This window comes from Dama dama, chromosome 26, assembly GCF_033118175.1.
Source record: "Dama dama isolate Ldn47 chromosome 26, ASM3311817v1, whole genome shotgun sequence".
NCBI lineage: Eukaryota > Metazoa > Chordata > Mammalia > Artiodactyla > Cervidae > Dama > Dama dama.
The window spans coordinates 55,059,094-55,080,450 of record NC_083706.1 but is presented as its reverse complement, the minus strand read 5'-3'; the positions used below and the strand labels follow the sequence as shown (position 1 = coordinate 55,080,450).

The window sequence follows — 21,357 nt, the reverse complement described above, 5'->3', positions numbered from 1 at the left end:
GACCCGAAAGCTGGGGACGCTGGGGTTGCGATCCGGAACCACCGCCAACCAGCCCTGTGACCGTGGTCGGAGGCCGCCGCGCCCGCCTGGCCTCGGCGTAGCGGTGTGCGCAGGCTGGAGCCCCCTGAGCGCCCGCGTTCCGAGCACAGGAACCGGAGCCCCCGACCCCGCTCTCTGCCGCTGTCTCCGCAGCAGCTACACGGGAACAACATCCACTTCACTGACGGCTACGACATCAAGGAGGACATCGGGGTGGGTTCCTACTCCGTGTGCAAGCGCTGCGTGCACAAAGCCACGGACGCCGAGTACGCCGTGAAGGTAAGAGCAGGGCGCCCGGGCGCGCGTCTGCATCCGCCGGGCCCCCGGGGCGGGCACATCCGGCTTCGCGAACACCCTCTCAGGCGCCTCTGTCCAGGCTCTGATGTGGGCAGTTCCATTTGCCTTGATATCAGGTCACTTCTTAAAAAGCTATTTCAAAAATCATGAGTGTGTTCTTTTCCAGGCAACGGGTAGGCAAGTACTGAGCGCCTTTAGTAACTTTCCACCTGAAACACTGGGACAGAAGCTTTGGGTGCTCGGAATTTTAGAAAATAGAGAGTTGGGAGATGGGCAGTGCACCTAGGGAAGGAACGGGGCGGGGGGATGAGGAAGGAAGCTACCATCACCAAACTTAAATCAGAGATAAACAGACGCAGATATTTTGTAACATTTGCAAAAACTTCAGCAGAGAGCTGGCAGTTTTACTCTCAACATCAGGCCCAGTAAACAGTGACGACTGTCTACCACTCAGTTTGGCACTCTCTCCATCCTGCCTTTTGCTTCTGTAATTGTTGCTAAATTCAATATTTGATCTGGAAATCCAAAATATCAGTTTCTTGCATTTTCTGGTTGGTAAAATGTGGACAGTCAAAGCTATGGTTTTTCCAGTAGTCAGGTGTGGATGTGAGAGTTGGACCATAAAGAAAGCTGAGCGCCGAAGAATTGATGTTTTTGAACTGTGGTGTTGGAGAAGACTCTTGAGAGTTCCTTGGACTGCAAGGAGATCCAACCAGTCCATCCTAAAGGAAATCAGTCCTGAATATTCATTGGAAGGACTAATACTGAAGCTGAAGCGCCAATATTTTAGCCACCTGATGCAAAGAACCGACTCACTGGAAAAGATCCTGATGCTGGAAGATTGAAGACAAGAGGAAAAGGGGATGACAGAGGATGAGATGGTTGGATGGCATCACCGACTTGATGGACATGAGTTTGAGCAAACTCCAAGAATTAGTGAAGGACAGGGAAGCCTGGCGTGCTGCAGTTCATGTGGTCACAAGGAGTCAGACATGACCAAGCAACTGAACAACAAAAATGTGGATGAAAGCTAAAACTTTCTGCTAAAGTTATAATCTAACTTTTGCAAAAAGCATGACATATGCATTTTCCCTCCATGAGGGTGAGAGCTGGTCTGTTCACCACTTGCCCACTCAGCTAGCCAGGAGACGCTTGAGGACCCAGGTCCAGCCGATGGTGTCGTGGCAATCAGGGCACCGTGGCTTATCCCAGGATGGCGCATGTGATGGTCCCCTGCTCTTCAAGGAGCCTCTGGGGACAGATGGAGCCTGTGCAGCAGGCAGTGGGGTGAGAGGAGTCGTTCCAGCCCCTGTGATCCCGAGCTCCAAGAAGATTGTTCAAAGCGATGGCTGCGATGCCGTGGCCTCATCCCGCCCCACCCCCAGCTCCCTGGCCACTGCTGGGAACAGGTACTCCTTGTGTCCAGCGGGACATCTTCCCAGTGCCTCGCACCCCGAGGACACGCTCAGCCCTGGCGAAGACACCAGCCCCAAGCATCACAGGTCCCTTGGTTTAACCGGGGCTCGGAATTTATGGCTTTGTGACAAATATATCTTGAATTCCTCAAACAAAACAGCGTGTTTACATTGGAGGAAGCCTCAGTCTGTGTATTCCATGGGTCTGTGGTCGTCAGCCTGCCCAGCGTCTTGACCACGTCGAGGAGCAGTTGACGGAAGGAAATATCGCAGGATTTTAAGTCCCTGGGCGGGTGGGGTTGCAGCTGCAGTGGGGCAACCCCGCATGTCGGTCTGATGTGTTTCGGGGTTTGGCTCAATGAGGAGTTTCAGTTTTCCTCGTCCTCAGGAGGATTTAATGGGATCTCGAATGAAGCTGTTCCCGTGTCCAGATGAGCCGATAGGAGACAGGAGACCCAAGTCCTGCGTCCACGAGAGGACTTCAGTTTTAAACATATTTCACGTGCTTCGTAAGCCTGCAGGGGCTTCTTAAATTCTTTCTGCGCGGCTCATCCCTCACAGAATTTCTCTGGACAGTGTGTTGGGTGGCCAGCAGCAGTGCTAGAGACAATCGAGGCTTCCGCTGAGCGCGGAGAAATGCGTCTATTGTTCAGCGGGCACCCGGCACTGGTGCCCTTCCAGAGCGCTGCCTGACACGGGAGGTTTCTGAAAATGAGACCCCGCGGACAAAGGCAACGGTGTCTTTTCCCCAGCGTCCCCGTATCCAGCTCTCACCAAAAGACACCGTCTGAATTCAGCTTTATCAGCAACTGGCTTCTAACTCCGTCCCCAAAGATCGGACCCCACAACTGGCATTTCCGGAGATTCCAGCCCCAGTTTCTTGGGCACTGAAGCCGGGAACTGTGGCTGCAGCTGATGGTGGGAGTCCGAGCTGAAGCTGAAGTTCCTTGAAGTCGAATCCTCAGGGTTCCCTGGACATTCAGGGCAGGTGGGCATCACAGGGACCGCCCTCATGGTCTCCGAGCCCCTGGGGGGTTGTGGTCTGTCGTCTGGAACTTGCCTGGATTAGGCGAGGAGGGAGGGGCACCTCCTAGTGAGATGCGCACCCGGGACCCTCGGCTGCTTTGGGGCACCGTTACTCGCTCACCCAGCGTCAGTTCCTCCATCGGAGGGCAGATGCCCCGTTTGGATTTCCTTCCGAGAGGAAAGCCGGCAGGAGTCACATGGCAGAGAGCGTTTAGGACGAGCCCATCTGCTCCCAAAGCTGCCCGGCGGCCCCCCTGCGGCTCCCCATTCTGTTCCCTCTCCGGCGTGTCCGGGAAGAACTCAACGGAAGCGTGTGTTGGCTCTTCTGTGCGCCGCTGACCTCACGGGCAGCAGCGCCGCACTTATTGATGGAGAAGCCCAGAATCTTCACGGCTCCGCGTGTTCCCGGATGTGACGCGGACCACCCCGCCTCCTCGGCTGTGAGCGGATCCCAGCTCCGCACACGCCCTGTTGATCTCCAGCGTCGCCTCTCTAGGCCACCGCGGTGTGCAGACCCCGCGCTGCAGACTCTTGGACGAGACGGGGTCGGTTTCATTCAGAGACCATCCAGTCGTGTCCTCTGTGGGCTTCAGGGAGGGGGCGGGAACGTCCCCTCTGGGTGCAGAGCCGCAGGAGGAGACTGAGGTCCCCGGGACAGAAGGGCTATGGGCGGAATACACGGGCCTTGCCTGAGGCCATCACACCGGGGTGATTCTGTCCCCCGTGGGAACGCGCGCGGGGCGGGAGCCGCTCCTGGCATGTGGTGCGCGGAGGTCAGGGTGTTGCCCCAAATCCCACACAGGACAGCCCCCCGGTGCCCCAGAGACTCAGCCTCCAAGGTCAGGCATGCCAAGGTTGGGAACCCCAGCCTAAAGCACAAAGATAAAGGAGTGTGAGGTAAACAAATCCGGCAGCTGGTGTCTGGAGATGAGGGCGGTTTCCTTCTCTGCGGAGCCTCTGCTTACTGTCCTGGTAGCTGGGCGGCCGTGCACCAGGAGCACGCTTCCCGCAGGGCAGTTCACCCCCTCGCTGTGACTGAGCCGGGTCCGGGTGCGGCCCCTCTGAGGGGCCTCGGGGCCAGTTCTGAACCAGCAGCCTCCGAGCTCAGGGTACAGCTCACAGCGGCTCTCACATTCCTGGAAATATCACTGTGTTTTGCTTTAAGTTTATCTCAGCCTTATAAATACCTACTTTGGTATTGTAACTACTCTATCATCACATTAACTGCCATTTAAGTTAAACTGCAATTTCAGTTCTAGGGCTTTATACCAATATACTGAAACCAACCTACCCGGGTATACGCCCCGGAAACAAGAGTGCTGGGTTTGCACTTGTTCTCAGCTGCATTTTTATACTCGGGTCCTGAGTTAGTGAGACCACATGGAATAGTGACTCAGTGGCTCTGGGAGAGAATGGAGGACGGGGGAGTCTGGCATGCTGCAGGCCTTGGGGTCACAAAGAGCTGGACACGACCTGGCGACTGAACAACCAGAGTCTGGTCCCTAGGCGTGGTCCCTGCCCCCCACTGAGGCAAAACCCACCAGGTGCCGGGATCCCCCGCCGGGAGAGCCCGACCTGGTAGGACACAACGCTGACCCCCACCTCAGGTTCATCTGGGGGGGTGTCCCCCCACGCACCTGCCTCAGGCTAGGATGGCTGAAGGGAAAGAACCGTGGCGTTCTCTCAGGCACATCACAGTGAACAGATGTGCCCTGCTTTCTGAGACCTCAGAGCTATTCTCATGGGAGTCTGATGTGAGACTCAGGCCCACCTTTGTGTTCACAGCCAGCCCCAGAGGCTAGTGGGAGGAGATGAAATTGTGTAAGACTTTGAAATAACCCAACACACAAACTGCATAGATGCAAAAGCGTTAATGCACCTTTCATTTAAAATAAGATTGAAATGGAATCAGTCATGAACTGCAGAAGGTAACTATGAATGGGTAGGATTCAAAGGGGACAGGTGTGTCTGAAAGGACAAGATAATCCATGTTCTTATTTCATGAGAGGTTCTGCTCGCACTTTGTAAAAATTGCATGCAGTTTTGCTTTTCTTTCAGTTTTAGGTCTTTGTGGCTTGACATTACCAGGTGTGTATTCTAGTCTGTGCCAGTTTGTTCATGGTCCCCCTGACTCCACAGTGGTTTCCTCACTCAGTTCAGCTCAGTTCAGCACGCTAGGTTCCCTGTCCATCACCAACTGTGGGAGTTTACTCAAACTCATGTCCATTTGGTCGGTGATGCCATCCAACCATCTCATCCTCTGTCATCCCTTCTGCTCCTGCCCTCAATCTCTCCCAGCATCAGGGTCTTTTCCAATGAGTCAGTTATTTGAATCATGTGGCCAAAGGATTGGAGTTTCAGCTTCAGCATCAGTCGTTCCAATGAATATTCAGGACTGATTTCCTTTAGGATGGACTGATTTGATTTCCTTTCTGTCCAAAGGACTCTCAAGAGTCTTCTCCAACACCACAGTTAAAAAGCATCAATTCTTCGGTGCTCAGCTTTCTTTATGGTCCAACTCTCACATCCATACATGACTACTGGAAAAACTATAGCCTTGACTAGATGGACCTTTGTTGGCAAAGTAATGTCTCTGCTTTTTAATATGTTGTCTAAGTTTGTCACATCTTTTCTTCCAAGGAGCAAGCGTCTTTTAATTTCATAGCTGCAGTCACCATCTGCAATGATTTTGAAGCCCAAGAAAATAAAGTCTGTTTCCATTGTTTTCCCCATCTATTTGCCATGAAGTGATGGCACCGTATGCTATGATCTTAGTTTTCTGAATGTTGAGCTTTAAGCCAACTTTTTCACTCTCCTCTTTCACATTCATCAGGAGGCTCTTTAGTTCTTCTTCACTTTCTGCCATAAGGGTGGTGTCATCTGCATATCTGAGGTTATTGATATTTCTCCCAGTAATCTTGATTCCAGCTTGTGCTTCATCCAACCTGGCATTTATCATGATGTACTCTGCATATAAGTTAAATAAGCAGGGTGACAATATATAACCTTGATGTACTCCTTTCCCAATTTGGAACTAGGCTGTTGTTCCATGGCCAGTTCTAACTGTTGCTTCTTGACCTGCATACAGATTTCTCAGGAGGCAGGTCAGGTGGTCTGGTATTCCCATCTCTTTCAGAATTTTCCACAGTTTATTGTGATCCACACAGTCAAAGGCTTTGGCATAGTCAATAAAGCAGAAGTAGATGGTTTTCTGGAACTCTCTTGCTTTTTCAATGATCCAGAGGATGTTGGCAATTTGATCTCGGGTTCCTCTGCCTTTTCTAAATCCAGCTTGAACATGTGAAGTTTTCTGCTCACATACTATTGAAGCTTTGCTTGGAGAATTTTGAGCATCACTTTGCTAGTGTCTGAGATGAGTGCAATTGTGTGGTAGTTTGAACATTCTTTGGCATTGCCTTTCTTTGTGATTGGAATGAAAACTGACCTTTTCCAGTCCTGTGGCCACTGCTGAGTTTTCCAGATTTGCTGGTATATTGAGTGCAGCACTTTCACAGCATCATATTTTAGGACTTGAAATAGCTCAGCTGGAATTCCATCATCTCCACTAGCTTTGTTCATAGTGATGCTTCCTAAGGCCCACTTGACTTCACATTCCAGGATATCTGGCTCTAGAGGAGTGATCACACCATCGTGGTTGTCTGGGTCATGAAGATCTTTTTTGTATAGTTCTTCTATGTATTCTTGCCACCTCTTCTTAATATCTTCTGCTTCTGTTAGGTCCATACCATTTCTGTCCTTTATCAAACTCATTTTGGCATGAAATGTTCCCTTGATATCTAATTTTCCTGAAGAGATCTCTAGTCTTCCCCATTCTATTGTTTCCCTCTATTTCTTTGCATTGATCCCTGAGGAAGGCCTTCTTATCTCTCCTGGCTATTCTTTGGAACTCTGCATTCAAATGGGAATATCTTTCCTTTTCTCCTTTGCCTCTCGCTTCTCTTTTCTCAGCTATTTGTAAGGCCTCCTCAGACAGCCATTTTGCTTTTTTGCATTTCTTTTTCTTGGGGATGGTCTTGATCACTGCCTCTTATACAATATCAAGAACCTCCATCCATAGTTCTTCAGGCAGTCTGTCAAATCTAATCCCTTGAATCTATTTGTTACTTCCACATAATTATAAGGGATTTGATTTAGGTCATACCTAAATGGTCTAGTGGTTTTCCTTACTTTTTTCAATTTAAGTCTGAATTTGGCAATAAGGAGTTCATGATCTGAGCCACAGTCAGCTCCCAGTCTTGTTTACGCTAACTGTATAGAGCTTCTCCATCTTTGGTTGCAAACAGTATAATCAATCTGATTTCGGTGTTGACCATCTGGTGATGTCCATGTTTAGAGTCATCTCTTGTGTTGTTGGAAGAGGGTGTTTGCTATGACCAGTGCGTTCTCTTGGCAAAACTCTGTTAGCCTTTGTCCTGCTTCACTTTGTCCTCCAAGGTCAAACTTGCCTGTTACTCCAGGTATCTCCTGACTTCCTACTTTTGCATTCCAGTCCCCTGTGATGAAAAGGACATCTTTTTCTGGTGTTAGTTCTAGAACCAGGTCTTCATAGAACCATTCAACTTCAGCTTCTTCAGCATTAGTGGTTGGGGCATAAACTTGGATTACTGTGATATTGAAAGGTTTCCCTTGGAAATGAACAGAGATCATTCTGTCGTTTTTGAGATTGCATCCAAGTACTGTATTTTGGACTCTTTTGTTTACCATGATGGGTACTCCATTTCTTCTAAGGGATTCTTGCCCACAGTAGTAGATATAATGGTCATCTGAGTTAAATTCACTCACTCCAGTCCATTTAAGTTCATTGATTCCTAAAATGTTGATGTTCACTCTTGCCATCTCCTGTTTCACCACTTCCAATTTACTTTGATTCAGGGACCTAACATTCCAGGTTCCTATGCAACATTGCTCTTTATAGCATTGAACCCTGCTTCCATCACCAGTCACATCCACAACTGGGTGGTGTTTTTGCTTTGGCTCCATCCCTTCATTCTTTCTGGAGTTATTTCTCCACTCATCTCCAGTAGCATGTTGGGCACCTACAGACCTGGGGAGTTCCTCTTTCAGCATCGTATCTTTTTGCCTTTCCATACTGTTCATGGGGTTCTTAAGGCAAGAATACTGAAGTGGTTTGCATTCCCTTCTCCAGTGGACCACATTCTGTCAGACCTCTCCACCACGACCCATCCACCTTGGGTGGCCCCACACGGCATGGCTCATAGTTTCACTGAGTCAGACCAGGCTGTGGTCCATGTGATCAGATTGGTTAGCTTTCTGTGATTATGGTTTTCACTCTGTCGGCCTCTGATGGAGAAGGGTCAGAGCTTGTGGAAGCTTCCTGATGGGAGAGACTGACTGAGGGGGAACCTGGGTCTTGCTCTCACTCAGGTGGAGCCCAGATCCTTGACGTGGCCAGCAGGCCCGCACCGTCCTGTTCCCGGAACTCCTCCGGCCCCTCCTCACCCCATCTTTAGCCCACTCCCGGGGGGCAGCACTCCTCCATAAACCCAGAACCCTGCTCCCCACGCTGGGCGTCAGTCCCTCTGGCCACGATGTGGTCCCCTCCTGTCCCCATCCTCCTGGCCCGCAGTGCTTATTTCGGGGCTCTTAGAACCCCAGCGTGCCTCCCAGCTTGTCTCCTGTCCACACCCCGTCATGATGCTTGGTGGTGTCAAGGATGGATGGGGAGAGAGAGAAAAGTACCAGAAGTTCCCTGGTGGCCCAATGGTTAGGACTCGGCTTCACTGCTAGGGCCTGGGTGCAACGCCTTGTCAAGGAGCTAAGATTCCACAAGCCACGTGGTGTGACCACAAGGGGGACAGATGTCAATCAGGGGCTTTTCTTCAAATTCGGAATCGCTGCATCCCCTCCTTTGGTGTGTTTACTGTCAGAGTGGGCAGGATGAATGGTCCACCCAAGACTTCTCATCTCTAGATCGCATTTTCTTCTGCAGGCGTGTCCTTACTGAACCCCTCTGTTCAGTACCCAGTTACTTTCATTCATTTTTCACAGTTCAGTATTAACTCTTTTTCCCAGGCAGACACAGTGCTAGGTTCCAGGCAAAAGCAAACCTGTTCTCAGGGAAACTCACAGTCCAGCCAGGTAGGTCTTTACTGATCACAGAACCAGAGCCCAGAGCCAAACGGGGATATGGCTGATGAATCCGAAACGAAGGGAGCCCTCTGTGGCTGCAGCCCCTCCTGTTGGCCCGTTTCATCTGCAGACGCACAGACACCGGCTCCTCTCACCCAAGGCGCCGCTTGTCCATTTCCTCCCATGTGTCTGCGAGGCTCATGCGGTTCCGAGTGGACGTCAGCCGCCGCGGCCACGCTGTCCCAAAGGGCAGCACAGCTGGACGTCCTTTCAGGAGCAGATTCATGTGTTCCTAAAATAGCAATAGAGTCAGGTAGAAATAAAGCACCATCCTTGGAACTGTGCCAGAGTCAGCATCGCCCAATTTATAATTCTAGTGCAGTGTGGCCGACACACTCGGGGCTGAAGCCGGACTGACTGTCCACCCCATTTGTATTCACAACAGACGGCTGACAATTACACCGAGTTTCTGGGCGCGTTTTCTTGCTGCGTATGTAATTTGTCAACCAGAAAAGCAGTGGAATTAAGACAGATGGCTGGCGTGAATAGAGCCTATTTTTAGAAGGAAAACTGATTGGCATGGAAATTTAATTTTTTCCAGCAGGAAAACTTGGAACCCTTTCTCTGTGTCATTTGTTTAAGTTAATTGAACAAGAGAAGGTATCTGTTCAGTTTTACAAGGGACTCCACGCTCTGCTAGTCTCGTTTCAAATACGGTATTAATCCTCTCGACGAGTCAGAGGAAACACACCACCTGGGGGGGGGGGGGGTGTTGCGGCAGGCCTGGGCGTCCCCCCGTCTCGGGCACCTCAAAGCCCTGTGTTCTGCAGTGTCCGGGAGGGGAGCCCATGCTGGACAGAGGTGAGGAAGATGGGGAAATGCAGAGGCCCAAAGGAAGAGGAACAAGCGTGTGGGTGTTGGTGGCGTCTGGACCAGTCTCGCCCCCGCCTTCAGCCAGCAGGAATAAGACGTGCTGATACCACCTGAGCGCTTCCCCTGCTAAGGAGAATCACGTCCTCTGCATCCTTTGTTGGGGCTGGACTTGCTCCGTGGGCTGTGGAAGCACAGAGCTGCTCAGACAGCAGCGCCTGGAGACTCTGGTTTGCCAGTCTCGCTAGGCGCTGACCCCTGGCTGGCATCTGCTCCAGGTGAGGACAGACCCTCTGGTCCTCCCCACCTGTGATCCGTCTTGTCCATCTGAGCGTCCGCACGGAGAAGGGAGGCCTTGCATGTGAACATGTTTACTGAGAATTCCTCTCTTGCTTTGTTGCATAAGGAAGATTATAAAGCAGCATTGTTCTCAAAATAAGGGACTCGATTGACCAGGGCTCGCTTGAAGGAGAAGCCAGTCCCACAATAGCCATCCCAAGAAACGGACCCCCATGGAGAAGAAGTTCCTTCCTGGAGGCTTCCGAATAGTGTTCTCAACCCCCGACCCTGGGCTGTGCCGTCCCCCACAGACCTGGGCTTTGCCCTCAGGGACAGGGACCAGTCCTCACGCCTCTCTGTTCGTCCCTCCTGAGCTTTCTTGAAACAATTGCAGGAAAGCATCTGTGGATAAAGGCAGCCCTCCCTCGCTGATCATAGTCAGGATCAGGACTCTGGGTCTGAACAGAACCCGCCGCTGTGTGCCGGTCCCCCATTGCCCAGACTAGGGGTGGGGGCAGCAGTCGGCAGGGCAGGTGCGGGAGCCTGAGCCCGCCTCGGCTCCCCGGGGACCCCCCTTCCAAGCAGTGCCCACTCCTCACCTCCAGGCCCACCAGGGCCCCCAGCACGGTGCCCTGCCCGCCCCCTGGTTTCCGGTCGGTTCCACCTGGGGAGACACCGCAGGAGGGAGGAGGGCAGTGTCCCTGGGTCTGGGGGGCGGTGGGCTGGCCATGCAGCTGCTGCCTCTGGTCCCGTGACGGCTCTCCTCACCCTGCCCCGGGCCATCGACATGGTAAAAAAGTTTCTTCTTTCTTGTTCACCTTGCATCCTGTTCCATGGTGATTTGTCTATCTAGTCAAAGCTATGGTTTTTCCAGTAGTCATGTACGGATGTGAGAGTTGGACCATAAAGAAAGCTGAGCACCAAAGAATTGATGCTTTTGAACTGTGATGTTGGAGAAGACTCTTGAGAGTCCCTTGGACTGCAGGGAGAGCCAACCAGTCCATCCTAAAGGAGATCAGTCCTGGGTGTTCATTGGAAGGACTGATGCTGAAGCTGAAACTCCAGTACTTTGGTCACCTGATGAGAAGAACTGACTCATTGGAAAAGACCCTGATACTGGGAAAGATTGAAGGTGGGAGGAGAAGGGGACGACAGAGGATGAGATGGTTGGATGGCATCACTGACATCATGGACATGAGTTTGAGCAAGCTCCGGGAGTTAGTGATGGACAGGGAGGCCTGGCATGCTGCAGTCCATGGGGTCGCAAAGAGTGCAACATGACTTTGTGACTGAACAGCAACAAAAATCCTAAAATTTTATTTGAAAAAAAAAAAATGAATATACTATTAACTTAAAAAAAAAAACCACTAATGATTTTAATCTTCTCAAGTTGCAAAGGGGTCACAGCCAAGGAATTGAATGGCTGGCAGGCAGCTGGGGCACAGAGGGTCCTAGAACCTCGCTGGCCAGCGTGGGACCCACGCGACGTAGAGACCACACCCCAGGCAGCTAAGCATCTTCATGTTAAGGCTTCCCCTTCATCAGCCACTGAAGGAGCCTTTAAGACATCTCCTCTAGACGGACGCGCTGTGTGTTGACTTCCTTCACTAACAGAAGTCACCCTGGTGTCCGAGCTAGAATTTCAGTAACAAGAGGCAGTGTAGGAAGAAGCAGCTTCTGCTTTTCGGGTGCCCGTGTGAACTCCGCAAACTCACCCTTCTTCCTCCAGCTGTGTAACGGCTTAAACTTAGTGTCTGGAGGCGAGCGCCCTCTTTTTTTTTTTTTTTTCATGTCAGTCTTGCTCACTAGGAAAGAAAGGATGGACATGCATTTCTGGGCAGTGTTGGGTTATCTTGGCTGAGCTCAAGCTGGAGACAGTGAGGGGGAGGGCGCAGAAGGGATCCCAGCCGCAGGTGACCGCTGGACGCCTCACGCCGCACACCCTGTCTGTTTCAGATCATCGACAAGAGTAAGAGGGACCCCTCGGAGGAGATCGAGATTCTCCTGCGGTACGGCCAGCACCCCAACATCATCACCCTCAAAGACGTGAGTGCCCGCCGGCGCCCCCGCTGTCTCCGAGCTGTGTGTCTGTGCCCTGCCCCCCGGACGCCCCCGAGGATGTGGGGCCGGCTTGCCGCCCGCTCACCCGCCCTTCCTGGTGCCCCGGAGCCTCAGGGTCACCCGGCAGCCTGGGGCCCGACCTGCCCAGCCGTTCATCATGTCCCATTGCAGTTCCCCACCCCTCCCCGATCCCGTAATGGAGCGTGCTGTGAGGGAGAGGAGAGAGACCCCGCGAGGGTTCTAAGCCAGCTGTGCTGTCTCTCACCGTCGTGGAGATCGTGCAGCCTGTGAAGTGGGGCTTCAGAGCTGAGCTTCAGGTCCACGCCTGAAGCTTCAGGCCAGCTTCCCTCTGTCCCTGTCGAGTGATGCGGGGTCCGTGTCCCTGGAAGAAGGACAGGGGCGGGGGGGCCGGGTGCACTGGAGCCAGACAGATGCTCCTGGCAGTGTCCAGCCCGGCTCTGGGGTCAGAACGGGGAGTGCACTGGCCTCCTCTCAGCCCTTGCCCTCCACCCCAGAGTGACCCAGGGTCATCAGCCCAGAACCTCAAGATACTAGGACAATCCCCATCTCGATCTCCCCAGGGCCCCATGAATGCCGGCGTAAGAGGCCTTCCTGACGCTGGCTCAGTTCTGAGGACAGGCCTATGCGAACAAAGCTTAAAGGAAGCCCAGCCCCCAGACCCCCGGCGGCACCGCTGGCCTGCCCCCGCCCCTCCCGGCCTGGCGCCCCTGTCCCGCGACCTGCCGGCGGGCGGCCCTGAGCCAGCGCGCTCCCTCTTGCCCCCCAGGTCTACGACGACGGGAAGTTCGTGTACCTGGTGATGGAGCTGATGCGCGGCGGCGAGCTGCTGGACCGTATCCTGCGGCAGAGGTACTTCTCGGAGCGGGAGGCCAGCGCCGTGCTGTGCACCATCGCCAAGACCATGGACTACCTCCACTCACAGGGGGTAAGGCGCCCCCGGGGCGGCCCGCGCGCTCAGCGCTTGCGAACCAGGCGGCCCCGCCTCCCTCCCCACCCCCAGCCGCTCCTCGTGGGCCTGCGTGACCGCAGACGCACGCATCCTGCGTCCAGGAGCTCGGTCAGGAGATTTAAATTCACTGGGACCCGTTACAGCGAGAAAGTACTTCCGGCTTGATGGTGGGGTGCTTGTCACTGTCCCGCCCCCACTGCCCGGGAGGCTGGTGATGAAACGACCGTGAGAGCCGAGATCACAGCCCTCACCGGGGTCCAGCGCCACTCTGAGCTCCTTGTCTGGCCGGTTCTAGGCTCCGGATCAGACCCATTTCACAGATGAGGGGACTGGAGCACAGAAGGGTTGAGGGTCTCGCCCAAAGCTGCACGCAGAGCCGGTTCCCGCCCAGCACCGTGCCTCCAGGCCCACCACCCCCGCCCCAGCCCCAGATTCCCCGCCCGGTCAGCACCCCCCGGGAGGCCTGTGCTGTTCCTCGGCCAGCTGCACACGTGTGCCCTCTGAACAGGGCGCTCCTCCGGGCCCACAGGGCAGTCGCTGGTTCCGGGATTAGTAAACCCTTCCCAGGACCATCACACTTCAGGGGTGGCCCTTCAGAGCGTGGTTTTGCAGGCTGGCCTCTGTTGCAAGAGGGGAGCTGGCACGGCGGTCTTTTGTCTCCTGGCTTTGCAGCCTCTGAAGCCCCGCCGGCCGCCTGCCAAGGCCTTTTCTTCATTTGCCTCCCCCGTCCTCTGTCTGGGCATGAGCAGGACAATGGAGACACGTGGGCCCCACGCGGGGTGCGGGCACGCCACGCGTTCTCACAATGGGCCTCTGTCCCCTTCAGAAGAAGCCGCTCTGTGCCCTGAATAGCTGAACAGCCTCAGTGCTTTGAGGTGCTGCTGGCTCTGTCCCGGCCGCTCCCTGGGCACAGACGCAGTCTCGGGTTTCTGGCCCCTGGCCGTGAGCACAGGACGGAGGCTCCTTGTCTGCACACCCAATGGGGTGCCTGGCACCTGCCCACGCTGGAACGTGGCCACACACGGCCGGCCTGTATCCTCAGAAATCCGTCCACGTTCCCGAGCACCGGCGGCGTCCCCGAGTGATGGCCCCACAGGACCCCCTGACCCTGGACAGCAGCCTACTTATTTATTCATCCAGACACAGGCCATCCTAGGGCTGGGGCAGTGGGTCGGTCCTTGGTTTTGAGCATCAGTGTAAGAGAAAGAGAAGGGGGAAGGACCCGCAGAGTTCATAGCGTCCCAGCCAATGGCTTCCTGCCTCCAGACCCGCCCAGAGTAAACGGCTCCAAATGAGCCCTTATCTCATGAGGGCATCCCCCCTGCTTCTCGCCCCTGCTCCATCCCAGGCCTCCCCACCCTGAGTTAGGCATGACTCCTCCTGCCTGCTTTCCAGGTTGTTCACCGGGACTTGAAGCCAAGCAATATTCTGTACATGGACGAGTCTGGAAACCCCGAATCCATCCGCATCTGTGACTTCGGTTTTGCCAAGCAGCTGCGGGCTGAGAACGGGTTGCTTATGACCCCCTGCTACACGGCCAACTTCGTGGCCCCGGAGGTGAGAGGACCGCTGAGCCAGCAGGGGTCGGCCCTCTCCCGCTGCCGGAGCGGCCGCCTGTGTGGGGCGCAGGAGTGGGCAGGAACGCCAGTGGGAAAGGGAAGCTTCGGTCTCTGTTGGGTCAGCCACTGATCGTGCTCAGACACGGCTATTTTAACATTTTTATTTCCTATTTGTAAAATCTGCAATGTAGAATTGTCATTGTGCCATAGACGATTTCGACCAAATCTGCTTGCTTGTTAAGACTTGCAGTGAGAAGTGGGCATCTCAGGTGGCCCCAGGGGTAAAGAACTCACCTGCCCATGCAGGAGACATAGAAAACTTGGTTCCATCACTGGGTCAGGACGATCCCCTGGAGGAGGAAATGGAAACCCACTCCAGGATTCTCGCCCAGAGAATCCCATGGACGGAGGAGCCCAGCGGGCTACAGTCCAGGGGGTCGCCAAGAGTCGGACAGGACTGAAGCAACGTAGCATGCACGCACAGAGTGAGAACTAATGCGTTGGTCTCTCCTCACGTGGGAGGGGAGCCAGCGGGTCACCTGGGATCAGAAATCCACCCACAGCTGCACCGGGAGACCTTCTGCCAGAATTCCTGCTCCAGACAGTCTTCCACGACAGGCTCACGTGGGGGCCGTGGGGTAGAACGTCATGGTTCTGCAGGGATTTGCGGATGAGAATCCGCGTGGATCCTGAGGGCCCTCCTCCGCGCTCGCCTCGGGGCCTCTGAGAACCAGGGCAGCGCACCTTAGGAGCACATTTCCCCGTTTCCGCGCTGCCGGGTTCGTGCCCGTAGGTCCTGGAGTCCCTGGTGCGTTTGTGAAGACAAATCCAGCTTCTTGCTTTTTAGGAAACAGCCGAACCAGGGGCGCTGGCGGGAGCAGGACTAGTGCAGAGCAGGCTGACGATGCTGGGAGTGAGGGGGTAGGGGGGAGCGTCACGAATGAAAACAAGCCTCGGGTTCCGCGTGGATCCTTCTGGTTGCGGGTGAAGCTGCCCCAGCGCTCCCAGTGGGCGCGGTGGCGGGTACCGCGCTTCCTAAGAGAGCCATGCTGACACCTAGTGGTCAGGCTGTGAACTGCCCGAGCGGGCAGGGTCCGCAAGCTGACCCCGGGCAGTGGGCCCCGAGGAGGATGTCTGCGTGCCTGCCGGGATACGGATGGACGCGAAGCCCGGGATGGGCCGTGGGGCCGGTATTAGACTGTCCAGATGATACCTGCGGCCCCTTAAAAAACATTCTGGTTCTATCTGATCAACATTGCTGCCTTATTTAATCGATGCTAATAATAATATTAATGGTTTTAGTGATTCTAGACTACCTTACACTGATCTATTAGTTTGCCATTTACCAAATACTTTATCAGTATTTTTTGCTTTTATCCTCATATGCCATATGGAATGGATGGGGTAGATACTATTAGCCACATTTCACAGATTCAAAACAAACAAACAAAAAAACAGGCTCCATGCGTGGAAGGGACGTTGAAGATACTCAGCTAGTAGAGATGAGAAGAGCTTGAACACCGATCCCTGGGTGCATTCACACACCTTGGTGACCTACCTACGGTGCTGGAGACGCTGTGCTCCAAGTACAGATAACCCGGCCCTTATGTCCAAGGAAGCTGTACACAGCTCTCCTGACGCCACGTTCAGTATAAATCCAGTGACCTGCAGTTTCCAGGAGCACCTGTGCTCTTTCTTCATTGTTATTCTCAACTGTGAGCGTAGCAGAGGATTGCCCTCTACTGCAGTAAGTGACCCTGGGACACATGAAAATTCTCCCACCCTAACTAGTCCTCAAAAAATCAAACACAGACTTACCCGTGACCAAGCAATTCCACTTCTGGGTGTAAACCCAAAAGCAAAGGCAGGAATGGAAATCTGTCCGCTGTGTTGACCGCAGCCAGAAGGTGGAAACAACTCGTGTCCATCGATGGATGAATGGTTCAGTGGGATATCAGTCAGCCTTTAAAAGGAGGGAGGGCTTCCCAGGTGGCGCTAGTGGTAAAGAATGTGCCTGCCAATGCAGGAGATACTAGAGACTCGGGTTCCATCCCTGGGTCGGGAAGATCCTCTAGAGAAGGAAACTGGCAACCCACTCCAGGATTCTTGCCTGGAGAATCCCATAGATGGAGGAGCCTGGCGGGCTACAGTCCATGGGGCTCAAAAGAGTCAGACACAACTGAGAGACTAAGCAAAAAGGACAGAAATCCTGCCCCACGTCACAGCATGGATGAACCTTGAGGACACTGTGTTAAAAGTGTGATAGAAAAAAAAAAAAAGTATGATAGAGAAAAACACAATGATATGATTCCTCTTACACGAGGGGCCTCGAGTCATCACATTCATAGAGACAGAAAGTAAAATGGTAGTTCCCAGGGGCTGGGGGTAGGGGAGTGGGGAGCTGTTTCTTGGGGACAGCGTTTCAGTTTTTCAAGATAAAATGAGTTCTATGAAGGGAAGGTGGTGACAGCTGCCCAGCAATGTGAATGAATGAGTGGTGTTAGCACCACTCAACCACACCTAAAAGTGGGGAAGGTGGGAATGTTGTGCTAAGTATATTTTGTGAGCTAAATCAAAACCTGGACAGCGTTTTAAAAGCAGAGACATCACTTTGCCAACAAAGGTCCATCTAGTCAGAGCTCTGGTTTTTCCCAGTAGTCATGTACGGATACGAGAGTTGAACCGTAAAGAAGGCTGAGCACCAAAGAACTGATGCTTTCAAACTGTAGTGCTGGAGAAGGCTCTTGAGAGTCCCTTGGACTGCAAGGAGATCCAACCAGTCCATCCTAAAGGAAATCAATCCTGAATATTCATTTAGAAGGACTGATGCTGAAGCTGAAACTCCAGTACTTTGGCCACCTGATGCAAAGAACTGACTCACTGGAAAAGACCCTGATGCTGAGAAAGATTGAGGACAGGAGGAGAAGGGGACGACAGAGGATGGGATAGTTGGATGGCATCACTGACTTGATGGACATGAATTTGAGTAAACTCCGGGAGATGGTGAAAGCCAGGGAAGCCTGGCGTGCTGCAGTCCATGGGATCGCAAACAATCAGATCGCAAGACATCACTAAGCATCTGAATGACAAACAACAGTCACTTCAGTCGTGTCCGACTCTTTCGACCCCGTGGACTGTAGCCCACCTGCCTCCTCTGTCCATGGGATTCTCCAAGCAAGAACACTGGAGGGGACTGCCATTTCCTCCTCCAGGGGGTCTTCCTGACCCAGGGATCAATCTGCATCTCTTGTGTCTCCTGCGTTGGCAGGCGGGTTCTTTACCACTAGCACCACCTAGGAAGCCCAAGTATATTTTACTACACTAAAAAAAATTCTGCCTTTTTCCCCCAAACCACGTGACTTGCGAGATCTCAGTTCCCCAACCAGGAATTGAACCCAGGCCACCACAATGAAAGCCTGGAATCCTAACCACGAGACCACCAGTCCCCAAACTTCTTCCTTCAAAATTAACTGTTTTCTTTTCCTTCTGTCGTATATTCGTCAAGAGCCAGAGCTCCCTGTGTGTGCTGGTCTTGGGGAAATCCTACTGTGGGGGAATTGGGGTTGGCTTTGCAGTAGTAAACAGTGGTCTCACTGAAGATGTCCCCCACCGCCGCCCTATGCCCCAACCCCCATCTCCGCCTCCCATACCCCACCCCCATCTCCACCCCCCATACCCCACCCCCACCTCCACCGGCCTTGAGGTCCCATCACAGCTACACACTTTGAACTTGAACTCCTCTGCCCACGCTGATCCGCCTCTGCTCTCCCCGCAGGTCCTGAAGCGGCAGGGCTATGACGCGGCGTGTGACATCTGGAGCCTGGGGATCCTGCTCTACACCATGCTGGCGGGGTAACGCAGGCCGTGAGGGTGCCACTCGGGCCCCCGCCCAGGCCCGGAGCTCAGGCCCAGGGCCCCGGTGGATGGTCAGAGAGCGGGGCGGGAAGTTGAGCGCTGCCTGTCGTTCAAGGGTGTCTCTGGAATTAGGGAGCTGGCGCTGCAGGGCTCAGCTCACCCACAAAACCCCAAGCCTCAGACCATAAGCCCACTCTCGCCTCTGGACCACGCACCCTCTGGAAAGGTCACATCTTGGCTTAGAAACGTCTTCTCGAGCCAGGAAGTTGCAGTGTCCTGAAGCCGGCAGGCGGCCCCGGGCTCCAGCTCACAGATTCACCCTCACTCGCTCTGCTCCCGGGTGAATCCTGACCTGAGCCCCTCACTGTTGAGTGAGAGGAGGACACGGTGTGACATTGAAAGCTCCTTCCAGCCAGGAAGGTCTGGAATCCCAAGATCCCCTAGTGCCCAGCGGTTTAGACTTTATTAAATACTTGGGTGGCGGGGCAGGTGAGATGTCTAGGTCATCCGGTCCTCTTTACGGGGGCAAACTGGAGAAAAGGGCCTCGCAGGAGTGACCGAGGATGACCTGCGTTTTGTGTGGCCCCAGTGAGTCGGTGACAGTGTCCAGTGGAGGGGGGTCCCGGGTGGCCTGCTGTCTCTCGCCGGCGCCCCACTTGGTGACCCTTCTGGTGCTTGCTTTGCCGATACATAACTAGGAGCACAGACCTGCCACTGAAGGCAGTGCTGTTAGAATTACACAGGAGCCCCTTCCGAGGAAGGCTAAACTGACCCGCCCCGGTTTATGTGAGGAGGGTGGCAGCAAACCTCTATCGCACATTAGTGATGGTGCAAGGACTATTCACACTCTATGTGTGTCTATGCACACCGCTGCTATAGTGTATTATGCTGCCCATTTCCAACTGAGCCTCAAAAGATTAATTTGTCAAAGAACCCACTGTTGGTAATATATCAACCAGACTTATCATCTCAGACTTCAAATCCCAGGCTCCCATGCACTATACCACACTGTTGCCATGGAAGCCGTATCACTGGGGAAACCACTGTACCACTCTGTCACTGGGGAAGCCAGAAAGTCCCGAAGGGCTTATCTTTGGGTCCACAGAACTTTCCTCATTTGCCCTATCAACCTTTAGCACTGGGCAAGTAAGGAAAAGAGACACAGCAGGAAGAAATTCATGGCTTTGCCATGAATCTTGGATTTGGAGCATGATGGGAAAGAAAAAAACTGATTGTTTTTACAACAAAGAGGCACAATGAGTTTTATCTTAGATTTTGAAGTGGAAGCTCATCACCACAAGTCTCTCATCACACAGATTCACCCCTTTTGCGAACGGGCCGGATGACACCCCCGACGACATCTTGGCAAGGATTGGCAGCGGAAAGTACGCCCTTTCCGGGGGAAACTGGGACTCCATCTCTGACGCCGCCAAGGTGAGCTCTCTGCCTGGCGCCCTCACGGCTCCGGGGTGGAGATGCTGCGGGAACATCTCCGAGGAAGCTAGAGGATACTTTCCATGCAAATAACAAAGATATTTTATACTCAGAGATTTTGTACGCCTTTCAGATAAAAAAAATTATTTTCGCAAAAATATTTCATAACCCTTTCACATTTCCCGTAGTCTTGTATATTAGAGTTCTTGAGGGACACAGAATAGGGTGTGTATGTACCGAGAGACTGAGACAGGGGGAGGGAGGGCTGTTTCTATGGAGTCTTGGGGGCTGGTAATGTTTAAGTCCAATATCTGCAGGGCAGGCCGGAAGCTTGGAGACTTGGGGAGGTGTAGACATTGCTTCTCTCGTCCAAAGCTGTCTTCTGGCAGAATCTCCTCTTGCTTGGGGACGTCAGTCTTTTTTCACTTAAGACCTTCAACTGGTTGGATGAGGCCCACCCACATCATGGAGAGGTCGATGGATTTAAATGTTAATGTCACCTTCACAGAAACGTCTAGGCCAGTGGGCTTGGTTTTTGTTAGGTTTTTGCCTTGCCACCTGGCTTGTGGGATCTTGGTTCTCCACCCAGGGATCGAACTGGGGCCCTCAGCAGTGAAAGCGCCGAGTCCTAACTCCTGAGCCATCAGGGAAGTCCCTGCTGTGAGGGTTTTTTAATTTATTTGGCTGTGTTGTCTCAGTTGCAGCACTCAGGATGTTTTGTCATGGTGCACGGACTCTCCAGTTGCAATATGCGGCCTCCAGAGCACATGGGCTTCCATAGTCACATCTCGAGGGCTTAAAAACTTGCTCTGCAGCAGGTGGGGTCTTAGTTCCCTGACTGGGGATCGAACCTCTGTCCCCTGCATTGCAAGGAGGATTCTTAACCACCAGACCGCCAGGGAAGACCCTGTGAGGTCTTGAGCAAGTCAGTAAAGTTCCCTCAACTTTTCGTTTTCACACCTGAAAATGCAAAGAACAATCCTTCTAGGAGATACTTGTCTCAACAAGTTACCAAGACTAGTGTCAGCAAATTTAAAAAGGCTTTGGGTTTCTCGTAGAAGGAGTTGCTTGAGGGTGTATGGTATCTGTGTTGTGGTTAATGACCACAAATTCGGTTGAGTGATGCAACTTCACACCACGCAGAGACTTTAATTGACATTTCGTTTTGGAATGCGGTGGGAACACGAAGGGCAGGAGAGGAGGCTGGTGGGAGCCCACAGGTTCTCCCCGGGGCCTTCCTTGGGCACATGGTGAACAGGTGGACACGTCACATCTTCCCTGCCACAGAGGGGCGTCATATTCAGCCCCTCCCCCAAGGACAGTCCTGATGACTCACAGGAGTAGGTGCATCAAGTGTGTGAAGACAGTCTCACGAATTCCATGCAGACGCAAATCACAGTTGGAACCATACTTGTTTGTACACACATTTGCCTGTATTACA

General features: G+C 53.2%; 1 protein-coding gene across 4 annotated transcripts in view; it reads left to right on the top strand.

The window, feature by feature from the left end:
* The window catches only part of RPS6KA2 (ribosomal protein S6 kinase A2), a 330,716-nt gene that overhangs the window by 303,209 nt on the left and 6,150 nt on the right, over positions 1-21,357 (top strand). For all 4 annotated transcript variants that reach the window (XM_061130065.1, XM_061130067.1, XM_061130066.1 and 1 more), the window contains 6 exons: positions 193-318; positions 11,994-12,083; positions 12,886-13,044; positions 14,464-14,625; positions 18,403-18,479; positions 19,799-19,916. In XM_061130065.1, the coding sequence (XP_060986048.1) occupies positions 193-318; positions 11,994-12,083; positions 12,886-13,044; positions 14,464-14,625; positions 18,403-18,479; positions 19,799-19,916 (732 nt within the window). The remainder of the gene's footprint in view (positions 1-192; positions 319-11,993; positions 12,084-12,885; positions 13,045-14,463; positions 14,626-18,402; positions 18,480-19,798; positions 19,917-21,357) is intronic.